The sequence below is a fragment of the Lolium perenne genome, chromosome 1, assembly GCF_019359855.2.
Source record: "Lolium perenne isolate Kyuss_39 chromosome 1, Kyuss_2.0, whole genome shotgun sequence".
NCBI classification, from domain to species: Eukaryota; Viridiplantae; Streptophyta; class Magnoliopsida; order Poales; family Poaceae; genus Lolium; species Lolium perenne.
In genome coordinates, this window is record NC_067244.2 from 251,084,696 (window position 1) to 251,103,360 (window position 18,665).

Below are 18,665 nucleotides of genomic sequence, written 5' to 3' on the forward strand. Positions count from 1 at the left end.
CGAGTACCGGCTTGGTACTTGCCCATCTAAGTCTGAGTCCTTACCTTGGTTGACAGGCTAAAGTTTGCTCTTCTCTGGGTACACGGTTACCCCTGACTCCGTCGTCTCCACCGCCTTGAATGCATCCCTAATGGTCAGTTATGCTGCCTTGGCGTTGTCGAGGAAACGAGCGCACACCATCCTGGGAACAGATCGAAACGAACATATTTGATGTTTGAACTAGGTCGGGTAGTTGGAAATGACTACACTGCATACTAGTTCCTCTGTTCTAAATTAAGTGTCGTAAGTAAAAGAGAAATTAAGCGATGCAGGTTTTGTCAGATTTGGTCCAGATACGGCAACCACGTTGTTTAGGTTTGCTCATTTTGAATAAAAAGATGCAGACATTTTAATTTGGAGTCGAGGGAGTTCAAATACAATGTTAAATATTCTTGCAATATATTCACAAACGGAACACCATTCCCAATTTCCCACCACCGAGATCTTTCGAACCCCATTCCCCACCCCTCCCACCCCTCTCTCTCCACCTCTCCTCTTCTACCTATTGACCGAGGAAGACCAGGCCGAACCTGACCCTTCTTCGGCGGCTCTTCCGACCAGAGATGGGGAGGGGGACGTGCCGGAGTAGATGCTAGGTGTAGATTTAGGGTTCTCGGCAAGATGTCGTGGTTTTGGAGTCGAGTACCAGCTCTTCTGGGCGAGATCTGGTGCGGGCGGTGGTGGTGGCGGCGCGGCAAAGTGCTCCGGCGGTCGGAGACGGCGGCGCTTCATTCCCTCCCAGATATCTCCATCAATAAGCCCCTGGTTTGTTCCTTTCCTCTGCTCTGCACAACCTCTCCTTCTGATCTTCTCCAGCCGGCCGACCGAGGTGGTGAGGGGTGGGGAAGAACTGGCACGGGCGGTTGTGATTCAGAGGGGAACAAGGGCCTCTACCCCCTGGTGATTCGGTGCAGCACCGGTGGGCGGCCAAAGAGTGGATGCGTCAAGCCCCCGAGGTGGGGGTGGATCTCGTCTGTTCTTCCTGTCGAGGCCCGCGGAAATAAGCACCTTTGGTCGCAGAGTTGCGTCCTCGACATCAACCTGGTCGGCCGTGGCGGCGAGGAGGAAGATGAAGACGACTACGATGGTGCTGGCGTCTGCAGCCAATATCTTCGGGATTTCCGAAACTTGGAAGAAACATCGGCGAGCTTCTCCTTGACGGCTCAGTGTTGTCTGTTAAAGCCGGTGAGCTCCGGCATCCTTTAAACCTCCATCGGAGGCCTTCTTCTAGGTCAGCGGTCGCGCTCAACATCGGTACTGAAGAAAGTGGTTTCGTCCCCGTGGCGGTGCTCGGCGGCGGTGCAGCTGACCTCTGGCTCGGCAGAGGAGATAGGGAGGGACCTGATTGCTTTTCAGATCTTTCAGAGAGGTTTTCTCCACATAAACTAGGGACCTATGTACCATTTTCCCAATCTTACGAGGTCTTCTGTAATATTGTACACCTCCCTGTTTCTGTTTAATATAAGTTGTTTCCAGGCCCTTCGGGGCTCCCCTTGTTAAAAAAAAAAAATCTATTCGCAAAGAGAAGCAAAACCTCATCATCATCATTGCGTGGTTGCTGAAATATTGAGTAGGCTTGTGTGAGTTACAGAATGCACTATAGCTAGTTTTGTTGCCTCGATCGGTTGTTTACCTCGACACATTCCCAGTACGTACGTCGTCCGTGCTGGCCGCACACGCGCGCCACGCCGGCCGCCGGAGTCCGGAGACCGAGCTTTTCCAGCAGTAGCAAGTCGCCGTCGCGTGCGCTCTCCGGGACAGGCTGTGCGGTGCATGGACACCACCATGGTCGGCCCGCCCGCGACCAATGCGACGGCGGCCTGTCCCGTTCCGTTCCACCGCCGGAGACCCGCATCCATCATCGGATCACTATCGGACGGCTGGAGGTGTTCCGCGCGGAATCCATGGGGGACGCGTCACGCTGGCGTCGACCCCATGGGCTGGCACACGTGGACGGTGGTGGGTCGTGCGAGTGGGGCCGGGTCAAACAGGCCAGGGACACGTGTCTGGTCTGAACGGGTTGACCGAGCGCGCCGGTTTGACCGGCGTAACCGGCTGCCGCCGGTTGGTGCCCGTCGTCGCTGACTCACCTCACACTCACAGACGTGTGGAACCTTGCACCGTTCCGTCCTATGGCTAGCTAAGCTAGCGTTAGGACTTTGGAGTGTACTGATGTTACTGTTCGTGTCATGTTCTCCAACCAGCTCTGCAGTTTTTTTTTCTTCTATCAAAGATAATATGGAAAGATCAAGGTGAAATAAATCAGAACAACTTCTCCCTCCAATCCTTTATAAGTGTTGTGATTTTAGTTGAAGTGTAAACTAGAACAACGGGAGGCAGATTTGGTGCATATGGACATCAGTGCTCCTAGTGTTTTAAAAAAATAAAAAATTATACATGTACGTTTTAAAAATCGTCACATTTATTCCATGAATGCATATGCATGTCCTGAATATACGTGCGAAGTTTCGGTAGAAATTGCATTGTATTTTAAGCTGCATGAAAAAGACAAATTTATGGCTACGTATAGGGGTAGATATTTCGAGAGTGGACAAATGGAGGCCGAGCTACATGTAGCTCTTTATTTTAAAAAAATCAGAAATTATATTTTTAAGTTTCAAAAGTTCTGAAAAAAATCCTAAATGTAGACAATGATGGAATCTACAAACATACAAAATCTCAATGTGAAATTCTTAGTACTTTAGGCAACACAAAAATGAGAAATGTGTGGATTTGAGAATAGTGAATAGTGCACATTTCAAAACTATAAAACCTGTCAGATTTTGTCATTTTTGTGTAGTCTACAATACAAAGAATTTCACATTGCGATTTTGCACGTTTGTAGATTTCATCATTGTCTACATCCAAGAAATTTTTTCAGATTTTTATGAAACTTAAACTATGATTCCGAAATTTTGAAAATAAAGGACTACATGTAGTTCGGCCTCCGTTTGCAGTTTTCGTAGATATTTGTCAGAAATTTGTCTTTTTTGTATAGCTCAAAATACAACATATTTTCCTCCAAAATTTCTTCCTTACCTTCGGAATATTTATATGTATATGTGGGTATTTAATTTCAATTTTTTGAATTCAAAAAATATGATTTTAAAAAATCAGGAGCACTGGTGCTCATGTGCCAAAGACATTTTTTTGTAGAACAACGGCATTTCTTATGGATCGGAGGTACTGAGGGATGAAGCTAGGAAAAAAAATCAACGGGCCAGCTCTATATTATCTCTAATCCACTAATGTAAAATGGCAGCACTTAGTATGAATTAGGGAAGAGTTTTTCACTTTTTATTAGGGTCGTCTGACACCAATGCTAATAGGGCAACTCCATCCATAGAGGTAGTACTTTCTCCGTCTTGAATTATAAATGACATGGAATATTTTTAAAAATAAGTAACTCTAGACATTAAAATACAGCTGGATACATGTGTATCTTGTCTAAATCTAACCAAATTTATGTTAGTTAATTTGTAAGGATGCCGTTATTAAAAAGAAATGGTTTTGATCGATAAAAGAATTTATTTTTACAGTAGATAATATTTTCTATTAGTAATTCAAAAGACGAAGCATTGAGAAGAACGAGTCAAGTCTAAACCAAAAGCTTAGCCATGTGACCAAATAACTAAGGTAGTGTGCAGTGAGTGTATACGTATAGTGCAATTACTATACCAATTGACAAAGTAAAAGGAGTTATATTAGCCAAAAGCAAAACCCAGAGTCAAGTAGGCCCCACGCCGAGACTCGCCAAGCTACCTATCATCTTTCCCCTCCCGGCCTCGCCACACATGAATTGATCACACACACACCACCTGGTTCAGCTAGCTCACACACACCCCTCCATCTCTCTTGCCTTTGCCTTCTCTACTACACCACTGCTACTAGCTAAGCTAGCTAGTACGGCAGCAGAAGCGAGAAGCAACGTACCACGAATCTGTCGATCTGATCTGTCCGGCTCCGGCCGATCTATCTGTCCATCCGTCCATGGCGAGCCATGACCAGCAGCACCACCGCCACTTCTCCGGCGACTTCCAGTTCAACAACGACGACCTGGCCTCGCTCTTTGCGCAGCGGCCCGCCGACGCCATCTCCTCGCCGATGCAGATGATGCAGCAGCAGCAGCCGTGGTTCTTCCCCGACTACCTGCAGACGCCGCCGCTCGACTTTGGCGCCGACGCGTTCGGCGCGAGGGACGACTTCGGCGACGTGACGGCTGGCGGCGTCGAGGAGGTTGTGAAGATGGAGATGCAGGCGGTGGACGTCGCGGGGATGCCTGGCGGCGGCCCGGGCGGGACGGCCTTGCCGATGACGCCACACAGCGTGTCGGTTTCCTCGACCTCGAGCGAGGCCTGCGGCGCGGTGGGTGGGGACGAGGAGGGCGCCGGGAAGTGCAAGAAGGAGGATCAGGGTGAGGGCGACGAGAGCAAGGAGGGCCAGGAGGCGTCGGCGGCGGCGGCCAATAAGGGAGGAGGCGGGGATGGAGAGGACAAGAAGAAAGGGTAAGCCGTTCTGATCCCATTTTATTTCCAGCAAGAACTTCAGATCAGCTAGCTTGAGGTTGATCTCACGATTGATTGTTGTTCTCGTGCGAGTTTTTTCCTCCGATCAACGTTAACGTACCACGATTGATTTGTTACTCTTATCCTTGCTTGAACTCTTCTTCACTCATCCAAAATTTTCCAATCGGGCTAATATTCCTCTTTGCACTGACCAGTTCATTCTACCCTGCAGATAACTAGATTTAATGGGTTCGAAAATAACCACCAGTTCGTCGATCCTAACATCAATTAAATAGATCTACTCGTACGATTCATGCATGTGTTCCTTTCCATTTCGATCTCGTCTCTTTGTTTTGCTCAATGTACGGTATGAACTCGATCTAGGGTTTTCCCACTTGCAGCCTCCTGTCGTAGACCAGGTACAAGAATCGTAGTACAAAATGATCTTGACCAATCTTAATCAATATCTGTTGCATATGCCCACAGCTTTTTCATTAATTAGTCTAGCTAGCATTTTTTTTTTCTTTTCTTGATTTCTTCCTTGTCTTCATTCCCATCCACAAACTTTCAAGGTCTTCCAATTTGACTGCACCTACTCGGCGCATGATCGAATACCCTGCTGCATGCGTCCTTCTTATTTAATTAACTCATTCACCAACAATATCATGATTAATCAGGAATTGACTTGGGATCTTGCTAGGTCATCAATTCATCATATGTACTTACTTCAACCGAACCGAACGATCAAGTGTCAGTTAGCTGCTTACTCTATCGATCGACCGACCGATAGATCGTTTTCATGGAAACCTACTTTGCAGCTTAGTCCCCCCTTTGTAGCATCGATAGATCGTTGTTTGACCATGATGGATCCATGGGCGACAGTACAACAGCTAGGCTGGTGTACGGTGTGAACTTGAGCAGATGTGTATGCGCGTGTGCCGGCCGTGCCGTACACCGTACACACCTACCTAGACAACATTTGCGTACGTACGTATACTGCAGCAACTATGTTTGAATGGACCAGCTAACTAATGTACTCTTTTATGGTATGAACATGTATGATTTCTTGGTATTTGCGGTTGTGTATAAGATTGACCACCGGTTAATCAAGCTGTTCATTGGTATGCATGTGGGATCTCTTTAGTAGTATGAATGATTCTTGATGTGTACTTGATTGAGGTTGGCATGCATGTGTGATCTCTTTAGTATGAACAACATGTATATGATTCTTGATGTGTACTTGTGTGTCTTAAGATTGACCGCCGATTGATCAAGTTGATCTTGGCATGTGTTGCAGGGTGGGTGGCAATGGGAAGGGGAAAGGCGCCAAGGGGGAGAAGCGGCCGCGGCAGCCACGTTTCGCGTTCATGACCAAGAGCGAGGTTGACCATCTCGAGGACGGCTACCGCTGGCGCAAGTACGGCCAGAAGGCCGTCAAGAACAGCCCATTCCCGAGGTACATGCTCTGTCGGATTAGGGTTCTTCCTTCTCTTATACGTAGTGTGCACGTACGATGCTGACTGCGTGTGGGTGATGGGTGCAGGAGCTACTACCGGTGCACGACGCAGAAGTGCCCGGTGAAGAAGCGGGTGGAGCGGTCGTATCAGGACGCCGCCGTGGTGATCACAACCTACGAGGGCAAGCACATCCACCCCATCCCGGCCACGCTCCGCGGCAGCGCCGCCCAGCACCTCCTTGCCGCGCACGCCCACGGCCTCCACTACCCCCACTTCCGGATGCCCGCGCCGCAGCCGGCTCCCGGCGCAGCCTTCCCTCCTGACGGCGTCTTCGGCAACTTCCTACAGCAGCAGCAGCAAGTACAAGGCGGCGGGGGGCACCACCCCGCCATGCAGCAGGCGATGCAGCAGCAGCAACAGCAGCTCGCCGCTGCGGAGTCGGCAATGCGGCAAGTGAACGCGGCAGCGGCGGCCATGGGCGCCGGTGGCGCGAGCTCGGGGTCTGCTGCTGCGGCAACTGGCGCGCCGCTGCGGATGGAGCACTTCATGTCGCAGGACTACGGCCTGCTGCAGGACATGCTCATGCCATCGTCCTTCGTCCACAGCAACGGCACCGCCACCAACAGCCATAACAACCACAACCGCCGTTGATCGAGAGAGATCGCGCGACTGCTTGACAGCGATCCGTCGACCGGTTTGGTTCTTTGCTAGTAGCTTTTTGGTACTGATGTAGCTGTGATATGTATGTCATGCATGCACCGGCCTTGTGAGTTATGATGATTGATGAGCGATGAGGATATGATCTAGCTTAATTAGCCGCAGGACAGAGGACGTGCACGTACGCAAGCAGTAGTTGCAATGTTGCATATCTGGTCGGTGTAGTACTAAGAGTTGTTGTAAATTATGTGTACCTGGATGCCTGATTTATTCTGATGAGCTCGTGCATGCATTGCACTTTGGAGCATATCTATCTATCGCAGTATACAGTATCCAGTACGTTCGTGCTGCTGACTGCTGATTAGCTAGTGGGTCACTAACAATTACTGTATTCCTTTTTCCTAACGAGAGTACGGGTTGTCGATCATAATGCTGATCCATCTTAATTAGTTGTTCAGTGAGTACAAAATCGGTGATGCTTGATTGTTCGTGTGAGGGTGCGAGCCAGTTGGGTTATTTCTTTCACGGTCTGCGTTAGGGGTATGAACGGATGGATTGTATCGGATTTTGTCACAGATTCGAATGTGGATAAATCGGACCACGGATTTTGTCACAAAATCGGTGATGCTTGATTGTTCAATGCTTGATTGTTCATGTGAGGGTGCGAGCCACACCGTCGCCATATTTTTCTCACAGATTTGGAGCGGACAATAACCGGTTGCAGATTCGAATGTGGATAAATCGGACCACGGATTCAAATCGGAAATAGGACGGTAAGGGTTGTCGATCATAATGCTGATCCATCTTAATTAGGGGTTTAAACGGATAGATTGTATCGGATTTTGTCTCTACCATATCATTGGCCACATTTTTCTCACTGATTTAGATTGGACAATAACCGTTGCAGATTTGAATGTGGATAAATTGGACCACAGATTCGAATCAAAAACAGGACGTTGTCGGACCGGAAACAAAAACAATTAGAAAAATACTTTCATGTGTAGAGAGTTATAATTCTAGTAAAAGTTAAGAAGATTTAACATTTCAACCCTACGATAGTCAATTAATTAAGATAACAGAGACAAGATTTAGACTAAAACCCAAGCATTCAGTGATGGATAGATATAAACTGAATATAAATGGTAGGAAAATAAACTTGGTAGCTCACTAACCGATGAATGTACTAGATTGGCATTGACTTTTGAGTATAAAATCGATAATTGGGTTTAAAACATTTGGGTAATCCTAATTAAGTTTCAGATAATCCATGTTCGTATGATATTTGTTATACCATATCTTACAACATATGCAGAAATCATTCGCGGATTCGGATATCATTATCCATCGGATTCTCGACAATTCAATATGGATTTCTTAAAACGGATTTAGCTTTAAATTTGGTACGAAAATTATCCTATCTATTGACCTCCTTAGCCTTCATGCATATGCCCATTTAGAGTATGATCTGCATACATATACATACATAGCTGCTCTATCCAACATGAAATGTAATCATGTAACTTGACTCTCTACGTACTTTACCTTCACTAGCTAGCCGTGAAAACTGCTACATATGTGGAGTATGTGTCAGCATACATGCATGATGTGTTGAGAATAAGACGTGAGGAAGAGATAGTACGGCCGGATGAGAGAGGCGATCGAGTCCAGAGACGTAACATGACCAGGCAGCTAGAGCTAGTGGTAGCGTGTGATTGCTGCCCGGGAGAGGGAAGACTATTGGAGGCAAGGGTCAAAAGCATTAAAGGCACGCGCGGTGCAGCAGCTCGCAAAAGACACTGACTACGACGGTGCGCGTAGACTCTGACCACGTATACGTACGTTGAAAACAAACTCCAGATCTTCAGATACGCATCTGCGTACGTATACGTACATTCCCACCGGACAATCCATAGAAGCTGTCATGCTCTAGAATGGGGTCGAGTCGAAGTATGTAATTACTAGTACTAAGTAGTAGTATCAGGCTATCAGCTAATATACAGACTTTGACCGAATTTTAAGAAAAAAAGCTACTCCTCCATCCTTAGATTTGTCCAAATTTAGATGTATTTATAAAAATAGTATCTACATATATTTAAATTTGAATAAATCTAAGACATCCTTTTGTGGTCAGAGGTAGTACCAACCTGCGTAACACAAAATCGGTATCATTAGATTCATCATGAACTACCTTTTCACATTTTATTTATTTACTAGTATCTTATACTTTGATAGTTTCTTAAAAAAACTTTGTCAAAGTGTATGTAGTTTGACATTTCTGAAAACTAATACCTTTGCATTTTTATATGGATTAGAGGGGGTGTTATTTTGAAGATCATGACGATGGCCGAAAAAACAACTTATATATGATCGGACGAAGTGTCAATTTTATCGGACGTCTGCTATATGCCTATATGATCCTACAATTTGTATACTATTTAGACAAACAAAAATAAATAAAGAACGGAATCATAGATATATGAAGGTTGATACTACCTCTAACAACAAAAGGAAATAATCAATAAACTATAGAGAAAAATGGAAATAGAGCGAAATCATAAAAAATGTCTACAAATTTGGAAAAATACATGTCAACGAGCAACTCGAAAAACAGTACTAACAATCTTGCACCTGATCAAGATAGATTAATTTTAACTAGTTGGATGCAATCCATCCATCCCTCTCCATGGATAATTGGATTGTTATTGGTGATTTTAATTTGCTTAGATGCCCAGATAATAGGAAAAAAATGGGTGATGTTAATAATATGCTTCTATTTAACCGAATTATGTGTCCCTTAGATTTGGTCGAAATTCCCTTGAAAATGAGAGCATACACTTGGAGTAATATGAAATATGATCCTATTTTGGGAAAACTTGACGGGATATTTACCAATACCAATTGGACTACTCTGGTACTCCCTTGCCAAATTATCTTCTGACTATGTTTCTATTAAGGCCCAAATTGGAACTTATGTTACCAAGTCCCATATTTTCATATTTTAGATTCTTGGATGAACTTTAATGGATTTGATGAAGTGGTCCAAACTCATTGGCAATATACTGGTATCTATACAAATGCTGGTCAAGATATGACTGCCAACATAAAGTCTCTTACGCATGGCCTAGAAAAATGCAGTGAGAAGTTATCCCAACTTAGTAAAGTGACTGCATCATGCAGTTATGTTCTTGCACTCCTTGGTGGTCTTGAGGACCAAAGCCCACTATCATTACGTAAAAAAAAAAATCAGAGCTGTACTCAAAACCCAGCAATTGAATTCTATTGAAGCCAAGGGGAAATATTGGAGGAGCATGGCAAACATTAGACGGGACAAATTTGGTGAGGGAAAAATAGGAAATTCTTTGACATAAATGTAATTAAAAAAGTTCTAGAGCCAACTATATATCTACTCAGACGATAGATTTTTTTGTGATCATGATGCTAATGCCTCTGTAATTTGGCATGCTTTCAAAGATAGAGTTGGTTGCTCTAACAACCCCCTCGATGGAGTTTGATCTTGGTAATCTAGTGCATCTTGATCCTGATATTCACTTTGACACTGTTGAGGCCCCATTTACTAATGATGAAACTGATGACATTGTCAAGAACATGCCTAAGTATAAATCTCTTAGGATAAATGGATTTAATGGTGCATTCCTTATATAATAAACATTTTTGTAGCCCTTGCAAGGAATTCTTTGAGGGAAAGTTGGATCTTCTGAGCATTAATACAACTTTCATCACTCTTATTCCTGATAAGGACAATCTTGAGTATGTAGATGATTACTGGTACATCTCATTTGTTAGTTTGGCTCTTAAATTTATTACCAAGATCCTGACTAATAAGCTTTAGAAAACCAGCATACCAACTATCCATAAGAACCAATATGGATTTATCAGTTGTACCATTCATAAATGTCTAGCTTGGGCATTTGTTATATCCATCTATGCCATAAGTCCAAGAGAGAAATTGGCATTGTTAAACTTGATTTTGAAAAATCATTTGATAGAGTTGAATATAGTGCTATGTTGCTTATGCTTAAACACATGGGCTTTGGAGATAAGTGGATTGCTTGGATAAAGTGTATTCTATACTCTTCATGGATAAAAAATAATCTGCATAAGAGGAGTGAGGCAGGGTGATCCACTATCACATTTCCTCTTTGTTTCATCCAAGCAGCCTTTACAACAAAAATTTCAGTTGTCCTAGATATGATTTTCCCACGGCAAGGTACATAAAAAATACGTGTAGCAACCAGAATTTGAGTTTATCTCAACCTCTTGTGACCAAAATGACAAAGCTTTATTCGCAGCATGCACTTCAATCTCAGTTGGAAATGGCGAAATTGCAAAGTTTTGGGCTAATAGTTGGCTCGATGGTCAAGCTCTAGCTGATCTCGCTCACCTTTCTCTTCAGGGTTGCTGGAATGAAGAATCTATCTGACAAAGATGCTTTATCTAATGGCCGCTAGATGAGGGGTTTGCAGAGGATTAGCATTGAAGAACATATGGATAAGTTTGTGGAGCTATTGTCTAAAATTCAACTTTTTACCCTGTCTGAAACTTGAGACTCCATCACCTGGATTCTCACCGCAGATGGATCCTATTCGGCCAGGTCTACATATGCCATCAGGTTTTGTGCCAGAGTGATTATGCTAGACCTCAAACCGGTTTGGTCCATTCGAGCTGAAGGCAAACTGAAGTTTTTCTTCTGGTTATTCCTCCAAAGAAAAAATTGGACCGCTGATAGATTAAACGCAAGAGGTTGGACACACGATGATAAATGTGGCGGTGCAATCAACATATGGAAATTGTTGCTCACATGGCGTTGCACAACCCTTTTCCTCGAGAAGTTTAAGTTTTAAATAGCCGGCTATAGCCTTTCGGGAGACCTCTCGCTGCGGCGATGCCATTTATAGGCTAAATGAGAAAAACTGCTAATAGCTGGCTATAGCTCTATTTAGCATCTAATTTAGCCGCTGAACCTCATGTATTTTGAATTTCTCTTCTATTTTATCTTTTTATTTCCTTTATTTCCTAAATTTGCGTTCAATATAATTAGATAAAACTTGTGAGTTTAATAATTGAATATGTGTTTACCTTGAAAAATTGAATAAGTTGTATCATGAATCGGGTTTGAGTCATAGTTTTCCTCTTATGTTGGTAAGATGTGACTGAAATATTCCAAAAAAAAATATAAAAAAGGCTAAATGAAATAGCCCGCTATAACCCGACCATAGCCTTTTATAGCCTCCAAAAAAATCGCGACTATATGAGATAGCATGTTATTTTAAACTACTCTAGGTACAATTTCATAACAGGTTTCTAGATGTAGTTCAAAGAGCAATTGATGTGTGCTCTTGGTGGGAAGATAAAAGGAAAAATTGTCACAAATGCGTGAAAAGGAGAGATATCTCGTTGGCATTTTATACTATCCGGCACATTTGAAAAGAGAGAGGAAGGATGATCTTCCAGAACAAGGAGGCCACGACAATTGGGGTTGTAGCCGTGATCCGCGCTGACTTAGGGAATGCACAATAGGGTGATGTCATTCTTTTACGATCGACACATTAGATTTTTTTTCTTAGTCAGAGGAGAGAGAACGAAGAAAGAGAAGGTCGTCTTCCCTTAGCTAAGGGATGATCCCTTAGAAAATAAGAAATTGATTCTCATTAATTGCTACTATATTTAACTTCTCCAATCTACCATATGTCTTCCCTTATAAACCTAAATTTCATACTAAAATTGATTGATTCTCATTAATTGCTAGAGATGATAATAAAAAATAAATCATTGTACCACTTATATTTAATTAGCCTATTTTTCTAGGGAAGGCCAAGACAAGACTTCTCTATCATTGTACATGCCTTTAGAGCTGTTTGGTTTTGGCAAATAGCACAGCTAGTCAGTAGACTGGCACCGTTTGGTGGAGATGTAATATCTCAACACATTTGTGTCACCATTCTGTAATGGAGTTTCCTCTTCTGCTACTATAATGCAAAAGCAGGGTTCACGGTCATAAAACTGAGCTTATCATGATAGCCCAAGTTCTGAATGTCTGGAACTCGAACCCAATAGGCCGGTGCCAGCCGTGTTATTGCACTCTGCAAAGGCATCAACGTCGTCAGAAATATAGAGATGGTTGCATGCCATGGCATTAAGTGCCGTCAACAGGTTGATCCCCGGGACCGGGGATACCTTTGAGCTCAAGGAAAGTCAGCTCCTCTCCCAGTCCCAGTCCCAGCCAGCCATGCATGACAGCGTACTCAAATATCGGCCACATAATTCGGCTCGCTACGCTGCTGCCAAAGACGGTGCGCCGTGTGCAGGTGTTGATTGGGCATGCAGATAACTGAGCGACAGCTATGCATGATCGATCGATAGCTAGGTCAAATGCTTGCATGGCTGACGGGAGAAACGATCAAGCTCGCCGTGCCCGGGAGGAGTACCTGCGACGCCGACACTAATTTCGGAGCGGAGCCAGACAGATCCAACCGGGACACGGTACGTACGGCGTTCCGGTCCTGGAAATATGTCGACAGCGACGGTGGTGCAGGCTTGGGGAAGACTCAAAGCGCGCGCGCGCGGCAGTTATTGGCGACGGCTGCGTCGCAACGGCAGCTTAAATTAGCTACTGTAGCTAGCAGTTCGGTTAATATGCTGAATGCGATCCAGAGAGTCACTAGTAGAAAACCTCTCATCCATCTAAGCCTTTAGTACCGGTTCCCTTACGAACCGGTACTAAAGGGGGCATTAATACCGGTTTCGTGCGTGGGACATCAATACCGGTTCGTTATGGACCTTTAATACCGGTTCGTAACACGAACCGGTATTAAAGGGTTTGGGCCCGATTTCCAGGCGGGAACCGGTACTAAAGGGTCTGTGCCTATATGAGCGCGCGGCAGCGCCCGAGCTCCCTGCATATCTCATTCTCACTTCTCCTCACATTTCCAAATATTTTGCACCTCTCACACTCCAATAATCTTTATTTTTCTCCACCATTTTAACAAGATTAACGGCATACATCTATCCAAGGGTTAGCAATATCATCCTTCCTTCCGGCGTTCCTAATTTAGCTCAGTTCTTTGGTAGTTTTAACTCGTACTATTTTTGTAGTGCAAGCAAGGTGTTCGATGAAATGCCTAAGTTAGTGATTTTATTTTTTTATATGCAATTTGAGCTGAAATTATGGTATGTTTTGTAGGTTTTAATTAGTATCATCCCCGTCCTTACCGCTGTCGATCGCCAGCGTCGTCCCCTAGCCGGCACGGTACCACCTCGGTGAGCCCCTCTTCTTTTATAAAAAACAATTAGTTTTATGTGATGAACTTGAATATTAATTAAGTTGGTCACTCATATATCCATGATGTTGCGATTTTAATGATTTTTGATATACATATAAAATGCAGATGAGTCGACAATGGATGTACGGTGACCGGTGCCATCCCGAGTTCATTACTGGCATGCATTATTTTCTCAACGTGGCTGAGGCAAACAGGCGGTCGAATGGTTTCATGTATTGTCCATGTAGTTCCTGTAAGAATATGAAGGATTACTCTACCTCGAAGACCCTTCACGTCCACCTGTTGGAGAATGGTTTCATGCCCAACTATAATTGTTGGACCAAGCACGGAGAAAGAGGGGTTATATTGGAAGACAACGAAGAAGAAGAGGATAGTGACAACTATCCCTTATTCACTGAAGACGGTGGTAGTAGAATGGGGGAAGACGAAGCTGAAGAAGAGCTCATTTTCGATGAGCCGATTTTTGATGACCCGGATGACGATTTGGGTCGGGCCATTCTTGATGCGAAGAGGAACTGCGGAAATGAAAAGGAGAGGTTGAAGTTGGAGAAAATGTTAGAGGATCACAACAAACTGTTGTACCCAAATTGCGAAAATGGTCAGAAAAAGCTGGGTACCACGCTGGAATTGCTGCAGTGGAAGGCAGAGAATGGTACTTCTGACAAGGGATTTGAAAAGTTGCTCAAAATAATAAAGAAGATGCTTCCAGGGGAGAACGTGTTGCCCTCTAGCACGTACGAAGCAAAGAAGGTTGTCTGCCCTCTAGGATTAGAGGTGCAGAAGATACATGCATGCATCAATGACTGCATCCTCTACCGCGGGGAGTACGAGAATTTGAATGCATGCCCGGTATGTAGTGCATTGAGGTATAAGATCGGGCGAGATGACCCTGGCGATGTTGAGGGTGAGTCCACCCCCGGGAAGAGGGTTCTGCGAAGGTGATGTGGTATGCTCCTATAATACCACGGTTGAAACGTTTGTTCCGGAACAAAGAGCATGCCAAGTTGTTGCGATGGCACAAAGAGGACCGTAAGAAAGATGTGATGTCGAGACACCCCGCACACGGGTCGCAGTGGAGAAAAATCGACAGAGAGTTCAAGTCATTTTCAGATGACGCAAGGAACTTAAGATTTGGTCTAAGTACATATGGCTTTAATCCTTTCGGGGAGCAGAGCTCCAGTCATAGCACCTGGCCAGTGACTCTATGTATCTATAACCTTCCTCCTTGGTTGTGCATGAAGCGGAAGTTCATTATGATGCCAGTGCTCATCCAGGGCCCGAAGCAACCAGGCAACGACATTGATGTGTACTGAGGCCATTGGTTGAAGAACTTTTAGAGTTGTGGCGTGACGAAGGTGTACCGTGTGGGATGAGCACGAACAAAAGGAATTTAACCTACGAGCGTTGTTATTTGTAACCATCAATGATTGGCCTGCTCTTGGTAACATTTCGGGGCAGTCAAACAAGGGATACAATGCATGCACACACCGTTTAGGTGAGACTGATAGTAATTATTTGGGAAACAAGAATGTGTACACAGGGCATCGTCGATTTCTTCCAAAACAACATCACGTAAGAAAGAGAGGAAAGCATTTCGGAGGTGAGGCAGATAACCGAACGAAGCCTACCCGCCCTAATGGGGAAGTTATATATGATATGGTCAAGGATTTAAAAGTGATCTTTGGAAAGGGTCCCGGCGGACAATCTGTTCCGCATGATGTTGACGGACACGTACCCATGTGGAAGAAGAAGTCGATATTTTGGGAGCTACCCTCTGAAATTCTTAGAGGTTCACTCTGCAATCGACGTGATGCACGTGACGAAAAATCTTTGCGTGAACCTGCTAAACTTCTTGGGCGTGTATGGGAAGACAAAAGATACACCGGATGCACGGCAGGACCAGCAAAGTATCCACGAAGGAAACAACACGAATCCAGAGAAGTATCAAGGTCCTGCCAGCTATGCTCTTACCAAAGAGGAGAAGGAGATCTTTTTTGAAGTCTGAGTAGCATCAAGGTCCCATCTCGGCTTCTCGTCGAATATAAAGGGAATAATAAACATGTCGGAGAAAAAGTTTCAAAACCTAAAGTCTCATGAGCGCCACGTGATTATGACACAATTACTTCCAGTTGCATTGAGGGGGCTTTAGGAAAATGTTCGAGTACCCATTGTGAAGCTATGTGCGTTCCTCAATGCAATTTCTCAGAAGGTGATCAATCCACTTACTCTACAAAATTTACAGAAGGATGTGGTCCAATGTCTAGTCAGCTTCGAGTTGGTGTTCCCACCATCCTTCTTCAATACTATGACACATCTCCTAGTTCACCTGGTCGAAGAGATTGGCGTTCTCGGTCCTGTATTTCTACACAACATGTTCCCCTTTGAGAGATTCATGGGAGTCTTAAAGAAGTACGTTCATAACCGTGCTAGGCCAGAAGGAAGCATCTCCAAGGGCTATGGAACAGAGGAGGTCATTGAGTTTTGTGTTGACTTTATTCCTGACCTTAAGCCGATCGGTGTTCCTGAATCGCGCTATGAGGGGAGACTGCGTGGAAAAGGCACGCTAGGAAAGAAATCAGCAACGTGTATGGACGGACATTCTTTCACTCAAGCACACTACACAGTTCTACATAATTCCATCTTGGTGGCTCCGTACAAAGAGGAACACAAGGAGATCTTACGCTCTAAATACCCGGAGCAACGTGAAGATTGGATTGATGGAGAACACATGAAGACTTTCGGTGGTTGGTTGCAAACACGTCTCATGAATGTCACCGATGACGAGCAGCTGTACTTGTTGGCCAAGCAACCATCTTCTACTATATCGACTTTTCAAGGGTACGAGATTAATGGGAACACATTTTACACTTTCGCCCAAGACAAAAAGAGCACCAACCAAAACAGTGGTGTCCGCTTTGATGCAGAAGATGGCAATGGGAACAAGGTCACATATTATGGGTACATAGAGGAGATATGGGAACTTGACTATGGACCTAATTTCAAGGTCCCTTTGTTCCGGTGTAAATGGTTCAACCTGAAAGACGGGTGCAGGTGTAGACCCGCAGTACGGAATAACTACAGTGGATTTCAAGAATCTAGGGTACGACACCGAACCATTCGTCCTAGCCAGTGAAGTGGCTCAGGTTTTTTATGTGAAGGATATGTCTAGCAAACCGAAAAAAAAAGAAAGGCAAGAGGACACATCATACGATGAGCCAAAGCGGCACATAGTTCTTTCAGGAAAAAGAAACATCGTGGGAGTAGAGGACAAGACAGACATGTCAGAAGATTATAATAAGTTTGACGATATTCCACCCTTCAAGGTAAAAATTGACCCAAGCATCATCTTAAACAATGAAGATTGTCCATGGTTGCGTCGCAGTAAGAAGAAAGGGAAACGGGCGAAGAAAACTCAGAAGACTAGGTAGCTACATATAGGGATCATAACTTGTGTATCTCAATATGGAAATCACTTTTGTGTAATGATGTTACTGTATGTAAGATATTAACAATGGAGATGGTTGGCTTGTTCTACTAGTTAAGTCACGGGCTTGCAGGGAAATTTTTCCGAGGCGGAACTTCCGAATATGCCATATATAGGGCATGTGCACCAAGGGCATATTCGAGAAGTTCCGCCACGGGAGATTTCCCAACCCTTTCCGCAACATTGTTAGAGGAGATGGAGTCTTCCACGGGCTTGCAGGAAAAAAATTCCGAGGCAGAACTTCCGAAGATGCCATATGGCGTGTGCACCAAGGGCATCTTCGACAAGTTCCGCCACGGGAGATTTCCCAACCCTTTCGCCAACATTGTTAGAGGAGATGGAGTCTTCCACGGGCTTGCAGGGAAATTTTTCCGAGGCGGAACTTCCGAAGATGCCATAGGGCGTGTGCACCAAGGGCATCTTCGACAAGTTCCGCCACGGGAGATTTCCCAACCCTTTCCTCCATCCATGGTGATGAAACTCTCCATCCATGTTGGCTTGTTGAGCTGCTTCCCATGGTGTATCGATGCTCCTTTTATAGGCAGAGCGTCCTTATCTCGCCGACAGCCTTTAGTACCGGTTGCAGACACGAACCGGTACTAAAGGTTACCCACGCGTCCTTATCCCACCGACAGGGCGTCGTGCGCTACATACTTTATCTCATCGAGCAGGGCGTCCTTATCCTGCCGACAGCTTTAGTACCGGTTGTAGACACGAACCGGTACTAAAGGTTACCCACGCGTCCTTATCCCACCGACAGGGCGTCGTGCGCTACATACTTTATCTCATCGAGCAGGGCGTACTTATCCTGCCGACAGCTTTAGTACCGGTTGCAGACACGAACCGGTACTAAAGGTTACCCACGCGTCCTTATCCCACCGACAGGGCGTCGTGCGCTACATACTTTATCTCATCGAGCAGGGCGTCCTTATCCTGCCGACAGCTTTAGTACCGGTTGCACCCACCAACCGGTACTAAAGGTTACCCATGCGTCCTTATCCCACCGACAGGGCGTCGTGCGCTACATACTTTATCTCATCGAGCAGGGCGTCCTTATCTCGCCGACAGCTTTAGTACCGGTTGCACCCACCAACCGGTACTAAAGGTTTGCCTCTGTCTTCCCGCCTATTTTCTTCCCACGCTTTCCACCGGTTCCCGCCTTTGTCTTCCCGCCATTTTTTCACTATATATATGTAGGCTTGGCCACCATTTACATATCACA

At 44.9% G+C, this 18,665-nt stretch overlaps 1 protein-coding gene across 1 annotated transcript; it reads left to right on the forward strand.

Moving 5' to 3' along the window:
• The first annotated feature begins 3,818 nt into the window (after positions 1 to 3,818).
• Positions 3,819 to 6,915, forward strand: LOC127327623 (uncharacterized). Its single transcript, XM_051354400.1, has 3 exons — positions 3,819 to 4,544; positions 5,842 to 6,000; positions 6,088 to 6,915. Exons 1-3 carry the CDS (start codon positions 4,030 to 4,032, stop codon positions 6,650 to 6,652), a joined length of 1,239 nt encoding a protein of 412 aa, XP_051210360.1. The 5' UTR covers positions 3,819 to 4,029; the 3' UTR covers positions 6,653 to 6,915.
• Positions 6,916 to 18,665: the final 11,750 nt, after the last annotated feature.